Source organism: Micromys minutus (assembly GCF_963924665.1).
Source record: "Micromys minutus genome assembly, chromosome: 2".
NCBI classification, from domain to species: Eukaryota; Metazoa; Chordata; class Mammalia; order Rodentia; family Muridae; genus Micromys; species Micromys minutus.
In genome coordinates this window covers 101,976,670-101,992,609 of record NC_137971.1, presented here as the reverse complement: position 1 = coordinate 101,992,609, position 15,940 = coordinate 101,976,670, and the positions used below count along the sequence as shown (strand labels likewise).

The 15,940-nt window shown below is 39.5% G+C and overlaps 1 protein-coding gene across 19 annotated transcripts in view; it reads left to right on the top strand.

The window, feature by feature from the left end:
• Positions 1–15,940, top strand: part of DLG2 (discs large MAGUK scaffold protein 2) — a gene marked incomplete at both ends in the record, with an annotated part of 1,874,976 nt that overhangs the window by 1,325,100 nt on the left and 533,936 nt on the right. For all 19 annotated transcript variants that reach the window (XM_080912637.1, XM_080912640.1, XM_080912639.1 and 16 more), the window contains one exon: positions 13,253–13,377. In XM_080912637.1, coding sequence (XP_080768763.1) covers positions 13,253–13,377 — 125 coding nt within the window. The remainder of the gene's footprint in view (positions 1–13,252; positions 13,378–15,940) is intronic.

The following is a 15,940-nucleotide window of genomic DNA, read 5'->3' as shown; positions in this document are numbered from 1 at the left end:
CTTATGTCTAGGGTGATAGACCATGGAACATGGAGTCCCAAACAGGATGCCTCCATGAAATCCCTCTTCTATAGATCAGGAATCTTCTCAGAATAGGAGAAAGAGTGTAAGAGCCAGAGGAGAAATTAAGAAAACAGGAATCTCAAAATCACTATGATCTACACACATAGGAACTCACAGATATTGAAGCAGCATGCACATGTTTAATGTGTGTACATGTTTAATGTGTGCACATGTTTAATGTATGCACATGTTTAATGTGTGTACATGTTTAATGCAATTCTCAGCCTCCTCTTCTTCCCTATTTTCTTAGATTTTTGAAACAAAAAAATATTAGTTATGTTGGATGAAGAAGGGTAAAGTGTTTAAGGGGAAAGAGACACTTTAATACATATTTCTATAATCTATTTTCAAAATTGTGGACAATTTTTGATATGCCACTAAAACCTGGCAAATGAAATCAAATGCTGTGTCAGTGGGCATTTTGTACTATTTTAATTAAAATTTAGGCATGTCTCTTATAAATAAAACTTTTGAACTGGAAAATACAGCTTTATTGAGTCAATCATGTAAATGTTAACATATTTTACTATACAATATCAAAATAACTCATTCTTGTTTGCAATGCAACCTAGCTTATCAGAGACGAAAGTTAAATGTTGGGAAATGGTCAATCATGGTTATGACAGTAAGAGTAAGGTATACAGTCCAAATATTGCCTTTTGAACTCACAATTTACAGCTGACCACAAATGTTTTCCTCTGTTTCTGTCACAAACACAAACTTCATGACTAGTATCTGAATGTCAGTCCTCCAAGACAGAGAATGTTCATGAAGTATTGTTTACAATTCAAAGAAACAACAATGAAAAAGAGTATGTCTATTGTATGATTCAACACATTCATCACTGAGGTACAATAGCCAAGAAATCAAGGAAAAGAAGCAAGGTTGATTTGGGCCTATAGATTTAAAAGTGTCAGACATGGCCACTTTGGTGCTCTTGTTTCAGGAGCTAGAGTGTCCTTCTCCCCTCATGGTGGGTGCAGGGAGCCTAAGAGAGAGAGGGCTCTGGAGGAGACCAAAACCAAGCCATTCAGCGTCATGCAGCCAATGACATAATTCCTCCTTCTAATACAACCTCCCAAAGTCTCTATCGTCTCCCAATAGGCCAGTAAGCATGTCCATTGGATCATGACATTGGGACCATTATGCTCTAACTACCTGTCAGAGACCTCACATCTGAAATTGCTGTACTAAGAACTAAGTCTTCAACTAATAAGATCTAGGGAACATCTCAAAGGATAACACATGTCCCTTAAATATTATTAAAGTTAAAGCCTTCTACTACTTCACTAAAAGCATATTTGGAAAGAATGACCTTTGTGAGATTATGACAGGGAAGCTGAACGTCTACTAAATCACCAGCAGCAGGACTTAGTAGTGTTATTTTTTCAGCATCCATAAACAGTGCAAAGAATAAGTTGCATTTCTTTTCTTATCTTAACATTTTTTGTTAATCTATAAAGGAATGGCTTTCACTGTGACATTTTCTTTCATACATCCAATGATGCTTAAAAATATTTGAGTTTGAGTGATTTACATTTAACTTGAAAGTCATTATTTGTATTGTTTAGGTAAATACTGTCCAGGCTCTAAGGCAAGACATGGTAGTGCTAGAATGAGACACAGCAGGAGTAATAAATTACAGTGTTCACACTTAGCATTTGTCCAAAGGACTTGCACTTAACAAGTTGCAGGCAGTGTTGGCTTTAATTATATTTGCTTATTTATGTGTATTTTGAAGGTAGAATAATGTGTGTGTGTGTGTGTGTGTGTGTGTGTGTGTGTGTGTGTATTCATATGTGTAGAGATCAGAAGAGAATGGTTGGGAGTCAATTTCTTTTCTACCACCATGCAGATCTAAAGGATTGAATTCAGGTCATCAGCAGAGACAGGCATCATTCCCCTCTGAGCCATTGCACTGGACCATGTGTTTTCATTCCCACCCCTACTGTCCTAGAAAAGATGGGTGAAGGTGGTGGGCATAAGAGTCTAGTAGATCAGAGTTGCCATCGGGTATATTACTTTATTGCCATTTTAAAGGAACTGTTCTCTTAAAGGAACTACAAGCTACTGTTATGAAAACAGGGATCTACAGTACTGCTTAGAAATCCAATGATGGAACAATAGAACATCATGATGATTAGCACTAATTATCAACTTGGAAAAACAAAATCACCTGGAGATAGTTGCCTGTGTGTGTTGTGGAAAGACTGAAGTAGAAAGATTCCAATGGCACCCTTCCCTGGCCATGGGATCCTTAGAAAGTGGTTGGTCTTGCATTGTACACTCATTGCTCTCTGCTTCCTGAGGTCAGTGTGACCAGGTGTCTGAAGTCCTACACACTGATTCTTCCCCATAGTAATGGACTATAAGCTAGATGTACATGCTAGAACAAATATTCTATTCTACGTAGCTTTTTGTCTGAGTATTTTTTCCCCAAAACAGAGAAGACAAAGGTAGTTGGAATCAGCAAAACAAAAGTCCAATGTGTTAATCATTTAAAACCTATTCTCACAGTTTAGGAAAGCATAAAATGTCATTTTCAACAATTAGCAGATTGCAAATATTGCTACTGAGGAAAAAAGAAAGATCATACACATAGATGTCTGGAAAGAACAATAAGGAAGGTGTCCTTTGGGAAGACAGTGACTCTATAGTATACAAAGGGATGAATAGGAAGTGAAGGAATTAGTTGGGATAGAGGGAATGGAAGTACAATCATCTATGACAAACCACAGAGAGGTGCTGCTTACTCGCCAGCCACACATGGCTTACACAGTCTGCCTTCTTATATAACCCAGGAACACCAGCCCAGGGATAGTCCCACAAACAATGGATTGGTCTCTCCCATACTGACCAATAATTAAGAAAATACCTTATACCTGGATTCAGAGAATGCCCAGGATACATTTGAACATTGAGCCACACCCACACTGTTCTCTACCCTAGAACCTGGATAGAGCTCAGGTTTTAGAAAAAAGTATTGGATGCTTTATATTCTTTTGTTTGCAGGGTCTGACACAATATTGAATCCATAGCAGTTACTCAGATAAATGTGGGACTAATAGGATGATTCAGCCATTAGCCTTTTTACAGTAAAATTAAGTAACCTCCCTCGCCTGACCTTTCCTTCTTAGCTCAGTCATCCAAATGCATTTGATATTTTTCCAGTTTAGTTTAACTCAGCAAACATTTACTGAACATTTGCTCTCCTGAGAAATTGGATTGAAATCAAGTAATGTCACTGGGAATACAGTGTGGACCTATCTTCTGATTGCTGAGAATTTATAGAAAGAGAAGGTATTTGTCTTAGTTATGGTTTCTATTGCTGCAATGAAACATCATAACCAAAAAACAAGTTGGGGAGGGACAGAGTATTGAGCTTACACATCTACATTGCTGTTGTCTTAGTTAGGGTTTCAATTGCAATGAAGAGACACCATGAACAAGACAACTCTTCTAAAGGACAACATCTAATTGTGGCTGGCTTAATGGTTCTGAGGTTCAGTCTGATATCACCATGGTAGCAAGCATGGTGGCATCCAGGCAGACATGGAATGGGAGGTACTGAGAGTTCTACATCTTTTTCCAAAAGCAAGCAGGAGTTGCCTGGCTCCCACATGGCTAGGAGGAAGGTCTCAAAGCCCAACCCCCACAGTGACACACTTCCTCCAACAGGACCACACCTAATCCCACAAGGCCTCACCTACTCTAACAAGGCAACACCTAATAGTGCCCCTCCCTAGGCCAAACATGTTCAAACCACCACAGCTGTTCATCACCAAAGGCAGTCAGGAAAGGGACTCAGGTAAGGCTGGAACCTGAAAGCAGAACCTGATTTAGAAGCCATAGAGGGGTGCTGCTTACTGGCTTGTTTTACAAGGCTTGCTCAGCCTGATTTCTTATAGGAACACGGACTACCAGCCCAGGGATGTCACCACTTACATTGGGCTGGACCTACCCACCCCTCATCGATCACTAATTTAAAAAAGACTTACAGATGGATCTCCTAGAGGCATTTCCTCAACGAAGGCTCCTTCCTCCCTGATATTTAGCTTGGGTCAAGTAGACATAAAGCCAACCAGTCTAATATTCAAGTCGTTTTATTTTCAATTTTTGTTATGCACAAAGTTATGCAAAGGCACAGGAGACGGGAAGGCAGCTTTGATTCCCTGAAGCAGCTAAAGAACATATCATAGGTAACAGATGAGGTGGGGTTTGTTATAAGAAAATAAATTGACTACTGAAGGGAAAAGACACATGCTAGGGGAAAAGCAGTCTGTTAGCTAAGTTCAAATCCATGTACTACATAATTCACACACAGAAATGCATAACTGAATTGACATGCTTTGAATGGATGCTGGCAATAGAGTGTGGCAGGTAAGAACATCAGCGAGTAGAGTACAAAGCACAAAAATGAGTTGTACAACTGCGTGAAGCAAATGAAGGGGAAATGTGGATCTCTACAGAGTCAGGCACTCTCTGTGCTGGCAAGGAGATGCAGAGGCTCCACAGAGAAAGCATTAAAAAAAATCAAGCGACAGTGAACAGTTTACAAAAGGCTGACCCTGTCTCTGGCTTGCACATGTTTTCTTTCATCCTCACAATGCTGAGCTGTGTGGCAGCCATGAGAAAGTGCTTTTCACACTGCCAACCACAGCGAGCATAATCCACGGGAGCCCAGCTGCAGTGTCTGAAAGATGAAATTTATGCTGAAGTTGGCCCCAAGGCCATGCTTCTTAAGAACTGCTCTGAACAGCCAATGACTGAGTGCAGCCGGGCTGTGGAAGGAAGGGGCATCCTGCAAGATGGAGGATTCATCTAATGTAGTTCACAGTGGCGATCTGGGAGATTATCAACTACCCTCTCTCCTAGACTCTTTCACTTAGCGCTTGTGGGAGTCGCATTTCATGGTCAGACCACAGCTTTTCTGGCCAGTCCCTGTTCTTTCACAGCCATGGACCTTAATAAAATGTTCTCACCTAATTCTGTCTTCACACATGCTTCTCAGGGACTTGAAATAACACATACTGTGTGTGGAGGGGTTTGGGGAGGGAGGGGGAGAGACAGAGACAGAGGGAAAGAGACAGAAGAGGAAGAGACAAAAAGAGAGAGTTGCAGAAAGAAACGGGGGACAAAGAGAGAGGTCTAATACTTAAAGCTTGATATTTGATCTAAGAAAGAATAATTCCTGAATTTCTTTAAAGTACAAAAATAATCACCCAAAGATAAGCTGTTGCTCCAGATTATAGGCAGTATGAAAGGGCTGATGGGTGGCTCACTCTTTTGTATGGAAGGAGTGGCCACGCCCCACATGCCCTACGTTTGACTACCTCCAAGGCAAAGACTGTTTGCCACTTAGCTTCCCTCTTGTTCTTTTATTCTTTTGGGACCCACCCTCCTTTTCTATGTCCTTTTTACCTTCATGGACATTCTGGCTGGACACTCATCTTTTGAGCACCACACCTCAGTGAGAGGGCAGGGCTAACATGCTCCTGGGATGATGGAGGGGAAGGAATAAAGGCTGAAATCAGGAAGAGCAGTGAAAGTCAATGAAGTTGGAAAGCAGGGAGGGGACACTGGAAGTTGAAAGAAGCAGCTTTTAAGAAATAGCAAAGATGAACAAGATCCATGTATTGAGTCATATCCGTGGACTGACAAGGAAGCAGAAGTCAAGGATGACCATGATGAGACACCCCCACTTCTCTCCTAATTCTGTAGGCACACTGCCTGAAACAGATGTCTTTTAAATGGTTCTCTGGGGACTGCAGCAGACGCATCCTTGAAAGTAGATGACTTAATGGGGGATAAGTAAACATTCAACTGCTTCTAGCTGAACATTGAGAAATGATCAAGAAACTAAGATACTTGGCTGAAATTTCTAATAGATGTGTTTGTTTCTAGTGGCAACAGGTTGTAAGTGTTCCTGTGATATTTTGCAATAACCCTGTTCATTTTACATTCTTGGAGGAAGCTATTACTTAGTTCCTAAAAGACAAAAATTCTTCAATGCTTCCTGCCAAGTTATCAGTTATTTTTCCTCAAGATGTCAGTACTTTTGTTTCTCTGTGAGCACCAATGGTTCCCAAAATTCAATTAATATTCTAAACGAACTTGATTTACTTCTCCCGAATTTGCTTCCCTGTCTTGTGTGTGCCGCAGTTAGCTCTCTGCTAGGCTCCAGGGCACTGGCTTCCATCTTGCTGATGGCCTTGCAATATGGCCGTTGTCATCTCTGTTTTACAGAAGAGAAAACGAAACTCAATTTGAGAATGGCAGAGTAAACATCAGTCTCGGGTTCCAATGTTATTACTAATCGGCATTTTTAAAAAATCATGATATCAGTGTGCAGGGCTTAAAGCCTTTCGAAAGACAAAACCAAGAGCACTTGTCACTATGTGAAGTTCCCACTGCTGACAAATTGGTCTTGAGCTTAGAAGAAGCTGTGTGGCATGACAAAACAGTAGGTAGAACCTGAAAACTCTACTTGTGCATTTTAAATCCAGTGAGCGGTTGCTATGCACACTTACATAACTCAGCCAGCCTTGAGTTTGGCCAAGTTATCAGTTGTCTTTCCTCAAGATGTCAGTACGTTTCCTTCTCTGTGAGCACCAACGGTTCCCAAAATTCAATTAATATTCTAAATGAACTTGATTTACTTCACCTGAATCAGTCTTGAGCTTGAGTTCTTAGTATACAAAAAGAGGCTAGCACTACTTCCCAGGTTGGGGATCACAAGGCAGGCATGTCGCTGTTTAGCATGGAATAAAATGCTCTGTTCCCTTAAGAATATTTAGTTTGTTATTTAGTAGTTTGTAGCTTTTTAAACTCCCTTCCAAACCAAGTATACTGACTTTTTTTTTTTAATGCCACATGGGAATCTGAAATAAGAGTGTGGCAAGATTGAGCCTATACTGGGTAACTTGATGACATTTGTCTTAAAATAATAGGGCCAGCAGTGTGGCTCAGTGATGTAGTGTGTGCCTAGCCTGTGCAAAGCCCTCGATTCAATCCCCAGTACCTGTCACATGACACTGCAGATGAGAGAAGGGGATTTAAACTCAGACTTATGCCACCATTGCTCTGACCCATGTCTCCATTGTATGGGTGTTTGATTCTCTGTGTGTGTGTGTGTCTGTGTGTGTGTGTGTGTGTGTGTGTGTGTGTGTGTGTGTGTTGTGTGTTTGTATGTTGTTCTTTAGAAAAATCAAGCCACAACAAAACATTGCACATAGCTATGGCTATTTCTCTGAGATAAATTTCTAGAATAGGCTTATAAAAAATAGTATTTTAAAAGGAAATTTTATTTCTAAATTACAAAAAATATGTATCAATAGAATATTTTATAAAAGGATGTGCTTTTGTTATGACTTATCTTTCTGTTTTGGCAACTTTATTTTTTTGATGAGTAAATTCTTTAAAAGAGGAGCCTTCCTAGGAACACGGCGCTTATGAACTGGCAGCTAACAGTTGTTCCGTGCTCTGCCGAGAAGAGATGCCACAGAGAACAACAGCGGCCGGAAGCACTGTTTATCTACACAATGGCTTATGTTTTGGAGGACAGTCAGCAAATGTGTGAAATTGGTAACCAGGAGAAAAAAATAGTCCATGACAGCAACATGCATTAGTCATGCATAGAATCTACCCAACTGAGAGTATTAAAAAACCGGCCTACAGTCCCACACAGGTGTTGCCTTCCCCAGCCTGACTCAATCTCTCGTCTCTATTGATGGTGTTGAACTTCAATACTCAGTTTATTAGCCACAATTTTCAGGATGTATGATTGCCAGCCAGAGGTCAGCTGGTTCCCATGGAGAGCTGCCTCTCAGAAGAGGAAAGAGCTGAGGCCTGACCTCACAGTCAGAAACTCAAGCTTGGGGACAGATGTCGGGATTGAAATGAGTAAGCCATGGAGATAGGCGAGCAGCTCCTCCTTTCCCTGTGGGTTGCAGCCTGGTGGCAACAGTTAGGAGAGATAGGAAGCAAAGGCAAAAAGCACTTCAAATCAGTTTTTAACCTAAGTTCTGACAAACATCTCCTTAAAAAACTGTAGAGACTAATCAGACCCATCTGGAAGACTGAATTTAGTAGGACTACAAAAGCTTTAGAGAATTCTTGAGATCGCTAACTCAAAACAAGTTAAATTCTGTTTATATCTGCATCTTTCCATTGTGGAGTTCCAGTCCATTCATCCTTTTCCTTGGTGTGGGATTCGGGTCAGGGAAATGTATAGTAGGGCGAAGGAGAACCAGCACATGATCTGTGTTAAGCCATTCCTCAAACAGTGGTTAAGTGTTCCATTGTTCTCAAAGCAGCTACTTTCAAGATTTGTTGAATCACAGAATGTTTGAAAAACACAATAGTGATGGTCTTTTCCTTCTAAAATTTCTTCAGACATGTTCTTCACTCTATTGTGGGAGTAATTTTCTTTATCTAGACACTATTCCTAAAATAAATTGTAAAGTTATCTATTTTTATTCTTGATAGACTTTTTGGCCCTCATACTTTATGATTGTAAGCTACTTTCTGAGTGAAGGCTCTGTTCATTCCTTCAGAACCAGTGTGTCTCCAGGTAGTGAAAGACCCCTGCAGAGGGGAGACCCTCAGTCAAGTCTCAGGAAAACACAACCCCCCAAGAACTCACAAGAGACCATCCTTGCTGCAATTACATGAGGTTTTTCAATTGACCAGTGCACTGGGGTCGAGATTCATATCCCACACAGGAGTAGAGGAGTCTGACCCCGAGTGGCTGTGAGAAGGGGGTTTTAAAGGAAACAAACCACAACGGGGGGAGGGGAGATACGTCATTAAAGCATACCAAAACTACCAGTGAAGAATTCTAAGGGAAATACCTGGTTTCTCAAGATTGCCTGTAAGGTGAAAATTACCAATGAAGAATCTTGAGGGGAACATCTGGTTTCTCAAGATTGTTTATGATGTGTTATTTAACTTTTATGTTTTTATGGACAGTCAGTTTCTGAAACAGAGTCACCCTGACCTTAAGGCCATAAATTCTTTATGGTCAGCCAGTTCCTGGAACAGTCACTGAACCTGCTATCCTACATTTTTGGCTCTACTCTACCTGCTAGGGGTCTTCTACTTTACCTGTTAGGGGGTCAGAATTTATCCTGGTCTTTCAGTAGGATGCCCCTGGATTCTTTCTGGAGCTATGCCGCAAGTTGAATATTCCAGGTTTACTTTTCTTATTGGATATTTTATATATTTACTTTCAAATATTATTCTCTTTTCCTGCTCCCCTTTCTCCCACCGCATGCCCTCTCCCCCTGCTACTATGAGGAAGCTCCCACTCCCACCTACCCACACCCAACTTACCTGGCATTCCTCTACACTGAGATATCAAGCCCTAATAGGACCAAGAGCTTCTCCTCTTATTGATGCCAGACAATGCTATCCTCTGCTACATATGCAGCTGGAGCCATGGGTCCCTCTTTGGTTGGTGATTTAGTCCCTGGGAGTTCTGGATCTTCTGATTGGTTGATATTGTTTTTCTTCCTATGGGGTTGCAAACCCCGTCAGTTCCTTTAGTCCTTTCTCTAACTCCTCCACTGGGGTTCCCATGTTCAGTCTGCTGGTTAGCTGCAAGCATTCTCATTTGTATCAAGTAAAGCTCTGGCAGAGCCTCCAAGGAGACATCCATATCAGGCTCCTGTCAGCAAGCACTTCTTGGCATCAGCAATAGTGACTGGGTGGCTGCATATGGGATGGATCTCGAGGTGGGGCAGTCTCTGGATGGGCCTTTCTTTTAGTCTCTACTCTGACAGCGCCTGTACCTTCAATGGCTACTCCTACTTCGAATCTGCCTAAGGCCTGAGGATTTGAAAGAAAGACAAGTGTCAGGGTCATCCGTGGTAGGAGAATGCCATTTCACTCTGTGAATCTCGATCAATTTAAGTGGTACAAAGCAGTTTGCAAACCACCTAGCTGCCAGGTGAAAGAACACCCCCTGGTTCGAACCTGTAGCCTCCAGAATTGCAAGGAAGATTAAAGGTGTGAGTCCTTGGCTTATGACTAGGCAAATCTAAACTTCGAAGAAGGGTGTGTTGTTTTCCCAATGTTTAGGCATTCAAGCAGTTCCTCTAACCCCTCTGAGAGTGGGGGTGGTGGCGGGGGAGGGTGGATGTGGGTGGGTGTAGGTGGGTGGGGGTGGGGGTAGGGTGGGTGGGGACGGGCATCACTCCCAACACTGCTCCAGCTCCAATCTTCCTCCCTGTATTTCCTCCCCTGAATTCTTGTTCCACCTTCTAAGAAAGACTGAAACATCAACTTCCTGGATGAAACTTTCTGAGTTTTCTGTTGTCTGTGAATTATACGTTGGGTATCCTGAGCTTTTGGGCTAGTATACATTTATCAGTGAGTGCATGTGTGTTCTTATAAGATTAGGTTACCTCACTCAGGATGGTATTTTTTAGTTCTAACCATTTGCCCAAGAATTTCATGAGGTCATTGTTTTTAATTGCTAAGTAGTACTTCATTGTGTAAATGTCCCACATTTTCTGTATCCATTCCTCTGTTGAAGAATACCTGGTTCTTTCCAGCTTCTGGTTATTATAAATAAGGCTGCTATGAACATGGTGGTGCATGTGTCCTTGTTATATGTTGGAGCATGTCTCGGGTATGTGCCCAGGAGTGGAATAGCTGGGTCTTCAGATAGGACTATGTCCAATTTTCTGAGAAACTGCCTGGCTGATTTGCAGAGTGGTTGTACCAGCTTGCAATTCCACCAATAATGGAGGAGTGTTTCTCTTTCTCCACATTCTTGCCAGCATCTGCTGTCACTTGAGTTTTTGATCTTAGCCATTCTGACTGGTGTGAGGTGGAATCTCAGGACTGTTTTGATTTACATTACCCTGATGACTAAGGATGTTAAACATTTCTTTAGGTGCTTCTCAGCCATTCAATATTCCTCAGTTGAGAATTCTTTGTTTAGCTCTGTTCTCCATTTTTAATAGGGTTATTTGATTCTCTGGAGTCTAACTTCTTGAGTTCTTTGTATATATTGGATATTAACCCTCTATCAGAAATAAGATGTGTAAAGATTTTTCCCAATCTGTTGGTTGCCATTTTGTCCTATTGACAGTGTTCTTTGCCTTACAAAAGCTTTGCAATTTCATGAGGTCTTCTTTATAGATTCTTGATCTTAGAGCATAAGCCATTGGTATTCTGTTCAGGAAAATTTCCCCAGTACCAGTGTTCAAGGCTCTTCCCTACTTTCCCTTGTATTAGTTTGAGTGTATCTGCTTTTATGTGGTGGTCTTTGGTCCACTTGCACTTGAGCTTTGTACAAGGAGAGAAGAATGCATCAATTTACATTCTTCCACATGCTGACTGCAAGCTGAACCAGCACCATTTGTTAAAAATGCTGTCTTTTTTCAATTGAATGGTTTTAGCTCCTTTGTCAAAGATCAAAGATTTTTATTTTATTATCTATCTATCTATTTATCTATCTATCTATCTATCTATCTATCTATCTATCTATCTATCTATCTATCTATGTGTTGGAGGTTATATTTACTCCATGTATATGAGAAAGAGCAGAAGTTATCAGAGGACATTAGATCTCCTGGAATTGGAATTACAAGTTGTGTGTAGTGTGTGTGTGTGTGTGTATGTGTCCATTTATCCTGTCACTGCACATGTAGACATGGTACTCTCTGTCAGGTGTCTATAGGTGTCTACATAAAATATAGGATTTCACTTGCTTTGGACTAATTTTAAATTTTAAGCTTTTAATATAGATATCCAACTGTGGGATGAACCCTCAAAAATTCAAATTTCTTACATTTAAATATAATAATTTTGTTTAAAAAGTGCTAAGCCAGGGCTAGAGAGATAGCTAGGTTGCCATGTTTAAGAGTACTTATCTAAGAAGGAGACTTTGGTTTTCCAGCACACATCTCAGGGGAAATATAGAAAGCCATAGAAGAAGGCATCAAACATTCTCCTCTGGTCTCTTCATGTGCATACACAGATGTGTGTACTACTACCCCATGTGCACACAAGCACACTCACAAAAATTATTGCTTGCTGAATTTTTACCTTGACATTTATCTAACATAAATATCAACTTATATCTGATGTTGTCTTGACATTGGGGTTTTATGACTAATTGAGTGCCCTAATTAATTTCTCTGGTTTTATTGTTAATGTTTTCCCTCTTTATGTGTTTTTTTTTTTTTTATCCCAGAGGAAAACTTATTCAGCAATTACAAATTGAGTAAGTTGTACTTGTTGCACTAGCATGAACAAAATATTTAGCACCAGACCAGTTAAATAAATGATGACATATGATCTTAATAAGATATCACTTTGGCACTTAAAATAGTTAATTTTAAAATAACTAGATGTGGGGAAAAGACTTCAATAAAATGTGAACTGGAACAATATTAGAACACAATTGTGGAAACAGAATGTAACCATGGTGATATGGATTAAAGAGAATATGTAAATAAGAAATGTTTGGAGATGATAAGTGAATTTTGAGGGATCTTTCAGTATGTCTTATTTTCGGAAGACACTTGCATATTGGATGTCAATTACTGTAATCTAAAAAAGTATGAAAAGTTTATCAGAAAGTGTAGTGCTCAAAGTTCCATGCTGAAAAAATAACATATGGCTTGTTTGTTACCACTGCAAATGAACTTTGTTCAGCACTGGAAGTCTCTCATGTGTCCTGGCTCTAAAAGAACATCAAAGCTTGTTACATTGGAATCCATTCGTCTGATGAATAATCCATAAAGCAACAGACATTGAGGCAACAGCACAATGCCACACTAATTTAACTATTCCATCACAACTTGATTTTTGTATAACTACTTTCCATTTCTCATGTGAATATATTTTCATAGCTGATAGTCTAAAAAGTCTTCAAATATCCCATGTGCTTTATATTCAGGATTTTCTTTCTTATTAATTGATAATGGTTATTTTAATTGCTGCATAAAGAAGTCATTTTTACATAAAAATTACACTAATCTTTGGGTTATTGTGAAGCAAAGACAGAAGAGTTCCTCTGACCTTGCTGTGTCTGCTGACAGCAAGCTTTATGGCTTCACACATAAGGCTGCTAGCACCAGATTTCCATTTGAGTAGCAACATGATAACGCAAGAGCCAGGGGACTAGGTTTTAGATGACAGCATATCATTTAATATCCACTTATTGTTTCTACAGGGAAATTCAGGTCTGGGATTCAGTATTGCTGGAGGGACAGATAATCCCCACATTGGAGATGACCCTGGCATATTTATTACGAAGATTATTCCAGGAGGTGCTGCAGCAGAGGATGGCAGACTCAGGTAAAGATCAAAAGCATTAAAATAACTCGAGCAATTGATCCACTGCATCATGTAGTCACATTTGTACCTTTGGAGAATGATAATTCTATAAAATTTCTGGACATGGAAGGTTATCAAGGCTTTCTGAAGTGATGCTGCAAATCTCTTCGTACTTGCTGAATTTTAAGTCATATCTAATTTATGCATGTTGATAGTTAACAAATGTGGCATTGGGGCAGACACTGTGAGGAGGGGTTATAAATATATCTTTGATTCTCATATAGGCCTAGGTCTTTTTGGAAATAACAATAATATGAACTAAGTCAAGCATAAGGTATCTAGAATCAACATTGTATATTAGGAACGCAGGAATAGAAATTTTACAGGGTTTTCTATAGATGTGTAGAGAGAATCAGAGAAACTGCCTCATTGGGAGATTCTAGATCTTAAAACATAATTAAAAAATGCATTAAGTTACTGCATGAAACTGAACTGAGATATGGAGAAAGAGGAAATTGTCTGGGAGACTAGAATGAATGATGCTTTGTTTGGAAAAGATTGTGTGCTGAGTTAAATAAGTGGATTAGAATCAAGATAACATCTAGGGACAGAGCAGAAGCAGTTGGAGCCTAGCCCTGCTCTTTTAGACTCTCTAAATGAGTTGTAAAAATAAAAATCACCAAAATGAAGCAAATAATAAGTAATATACAATACAGCAAGGAATTAAGAACAACTTCTAAAAGGCACAAAACTTAAGGGCTCAGTCAGAAACTTATAGTAGCCACCCAATATACTTAAAATATAATATATAAAAATATATATATAACATATAATAAATAACAGATAGATGGATAGATAGATAGATAGATAGATAGATAGATAGATAGATAGATAACCATACCTGGTTATAGATCCATATAGGTCAAGAAGATACAACTGTATCTATAGATGCTTTTTTTTAATTGAACAACTTTATTTTATAAAACAAAGATAAATGTACAGATTTTAAGCATTTTTGCATAAAAGTATATGAATACATTTTTGTCAGTACTTGGTTTGTTTAAAGGTTTAATAATGGGAATTAAGATCTTACTAGTTACAATGAGCATAAAGTACATATAAAACAAGATGTAACCTGGAAATAGTCAAAGGTTTCTTGGTGTGTAAAGTTTAAGCATAATGGTTTTTCTTTTTTCTTTTCTTGAACTTCACACAGTCTGTGAGTTGTTTCTGGGGCAGTCTGAGCCTCTGGGGTTAGCATCCCACTATCAGTGACTGCATATTATGTCTGTTCTTTTGTGACTGGGTTATCTCACTCAGGATGATAATCTCTAGATGCACCATTTTCTTAAGAATTTCATAAGGTCATTATTTCTGACAGCTGAGTAGTACCCCATTGTGTAAATGTACCACAATTTTTGTATCTATTCTTCTACTGAAGGACATCTGGGTTCTTTCCAGCTTCTGGCTATTGTAAATAGGGCTGCTATGAACATTGTGGTGCATGTGTCTTTGTTGTATGTTGGAGCTTCTCTGGGGTATATTCCCAGAAGTGGACTAACTGGGTCTTCAGCTATGTCCAATTTTCTGAGGAACGGCCAGACTGATTTCCAGAGTGGTTGCACCAGTTTACAACCCCACCAACAGTGGAGGAGTGTTCCTCTTTCTCCGCATCCTCGCCAGCATCTGCTGTCATCTGAGTTTTTGATCTTAGCCATTCTGACTGGTGTGAGGTGGAATCTCAGGGTTGTTTTGATTTGCATTTCCATGATGGCTAATGATATCGAGCACTTCCTTAGAAGCTTCTCAGCCATTCCATATTCCTCAATTGAGAACGTTTTGTTTAGCTCTGTACCCCATTTTTTAATAGGGTTGTTTGATTCTCTGGTGTCTAACTTCTTGAGTTCTTTGTATACTTTAGATATTAGGCCACTATCAGATATGGGGTTGATAAAGATCTTTTCCCAATCTGTTGGCTGCTGTTTTGTTTTCTTCAAAGTGTCCTTAGCCTTACAGAAACTTTGCAATCTCATTAAATCCCTTTTGTCGCTATTTGACCTTGGAGCACCAGCCATTAGTGTTCTGTTCAGGAAATTTTCTCCTGTGCCTATGTATTCTAAAGTTTTCCCTACTTTTTCATCTAATAGTTTCAATGTACCTGGTTTAATGTGGAGATCTTTGAACCACTTGCACTTGAGCTAGTAGCTAGTCTAGAGTATGTCCTTTGTATGAAAAAAGTTTTTGAGTTTCCCCTTTATTTTAATAGACCCTTCAGATATTATTAAAGTTACTACTGCCAATGTTCATGACTGATATAGAGACATCTAGGGTTTCAAAGATAACTAGCAGATGAAAACATAGCTTATGATTTCAATATAGATAATTAAAATTGGGAAGGTAATCATATCCAAGACCAACATTTTAAGGAGGGGAAACACAGGCCAGGAAGAATGACACCCTAAAAGACGAAGCATTTGACATAAACACCAAAGTATTTTGACTCAAATAATGAGCTGCCTGAAGTATTAACAAGAAAGAATAATGCACAGGCCCAAAATAATCCTGTACAAGCATGACAGAGACA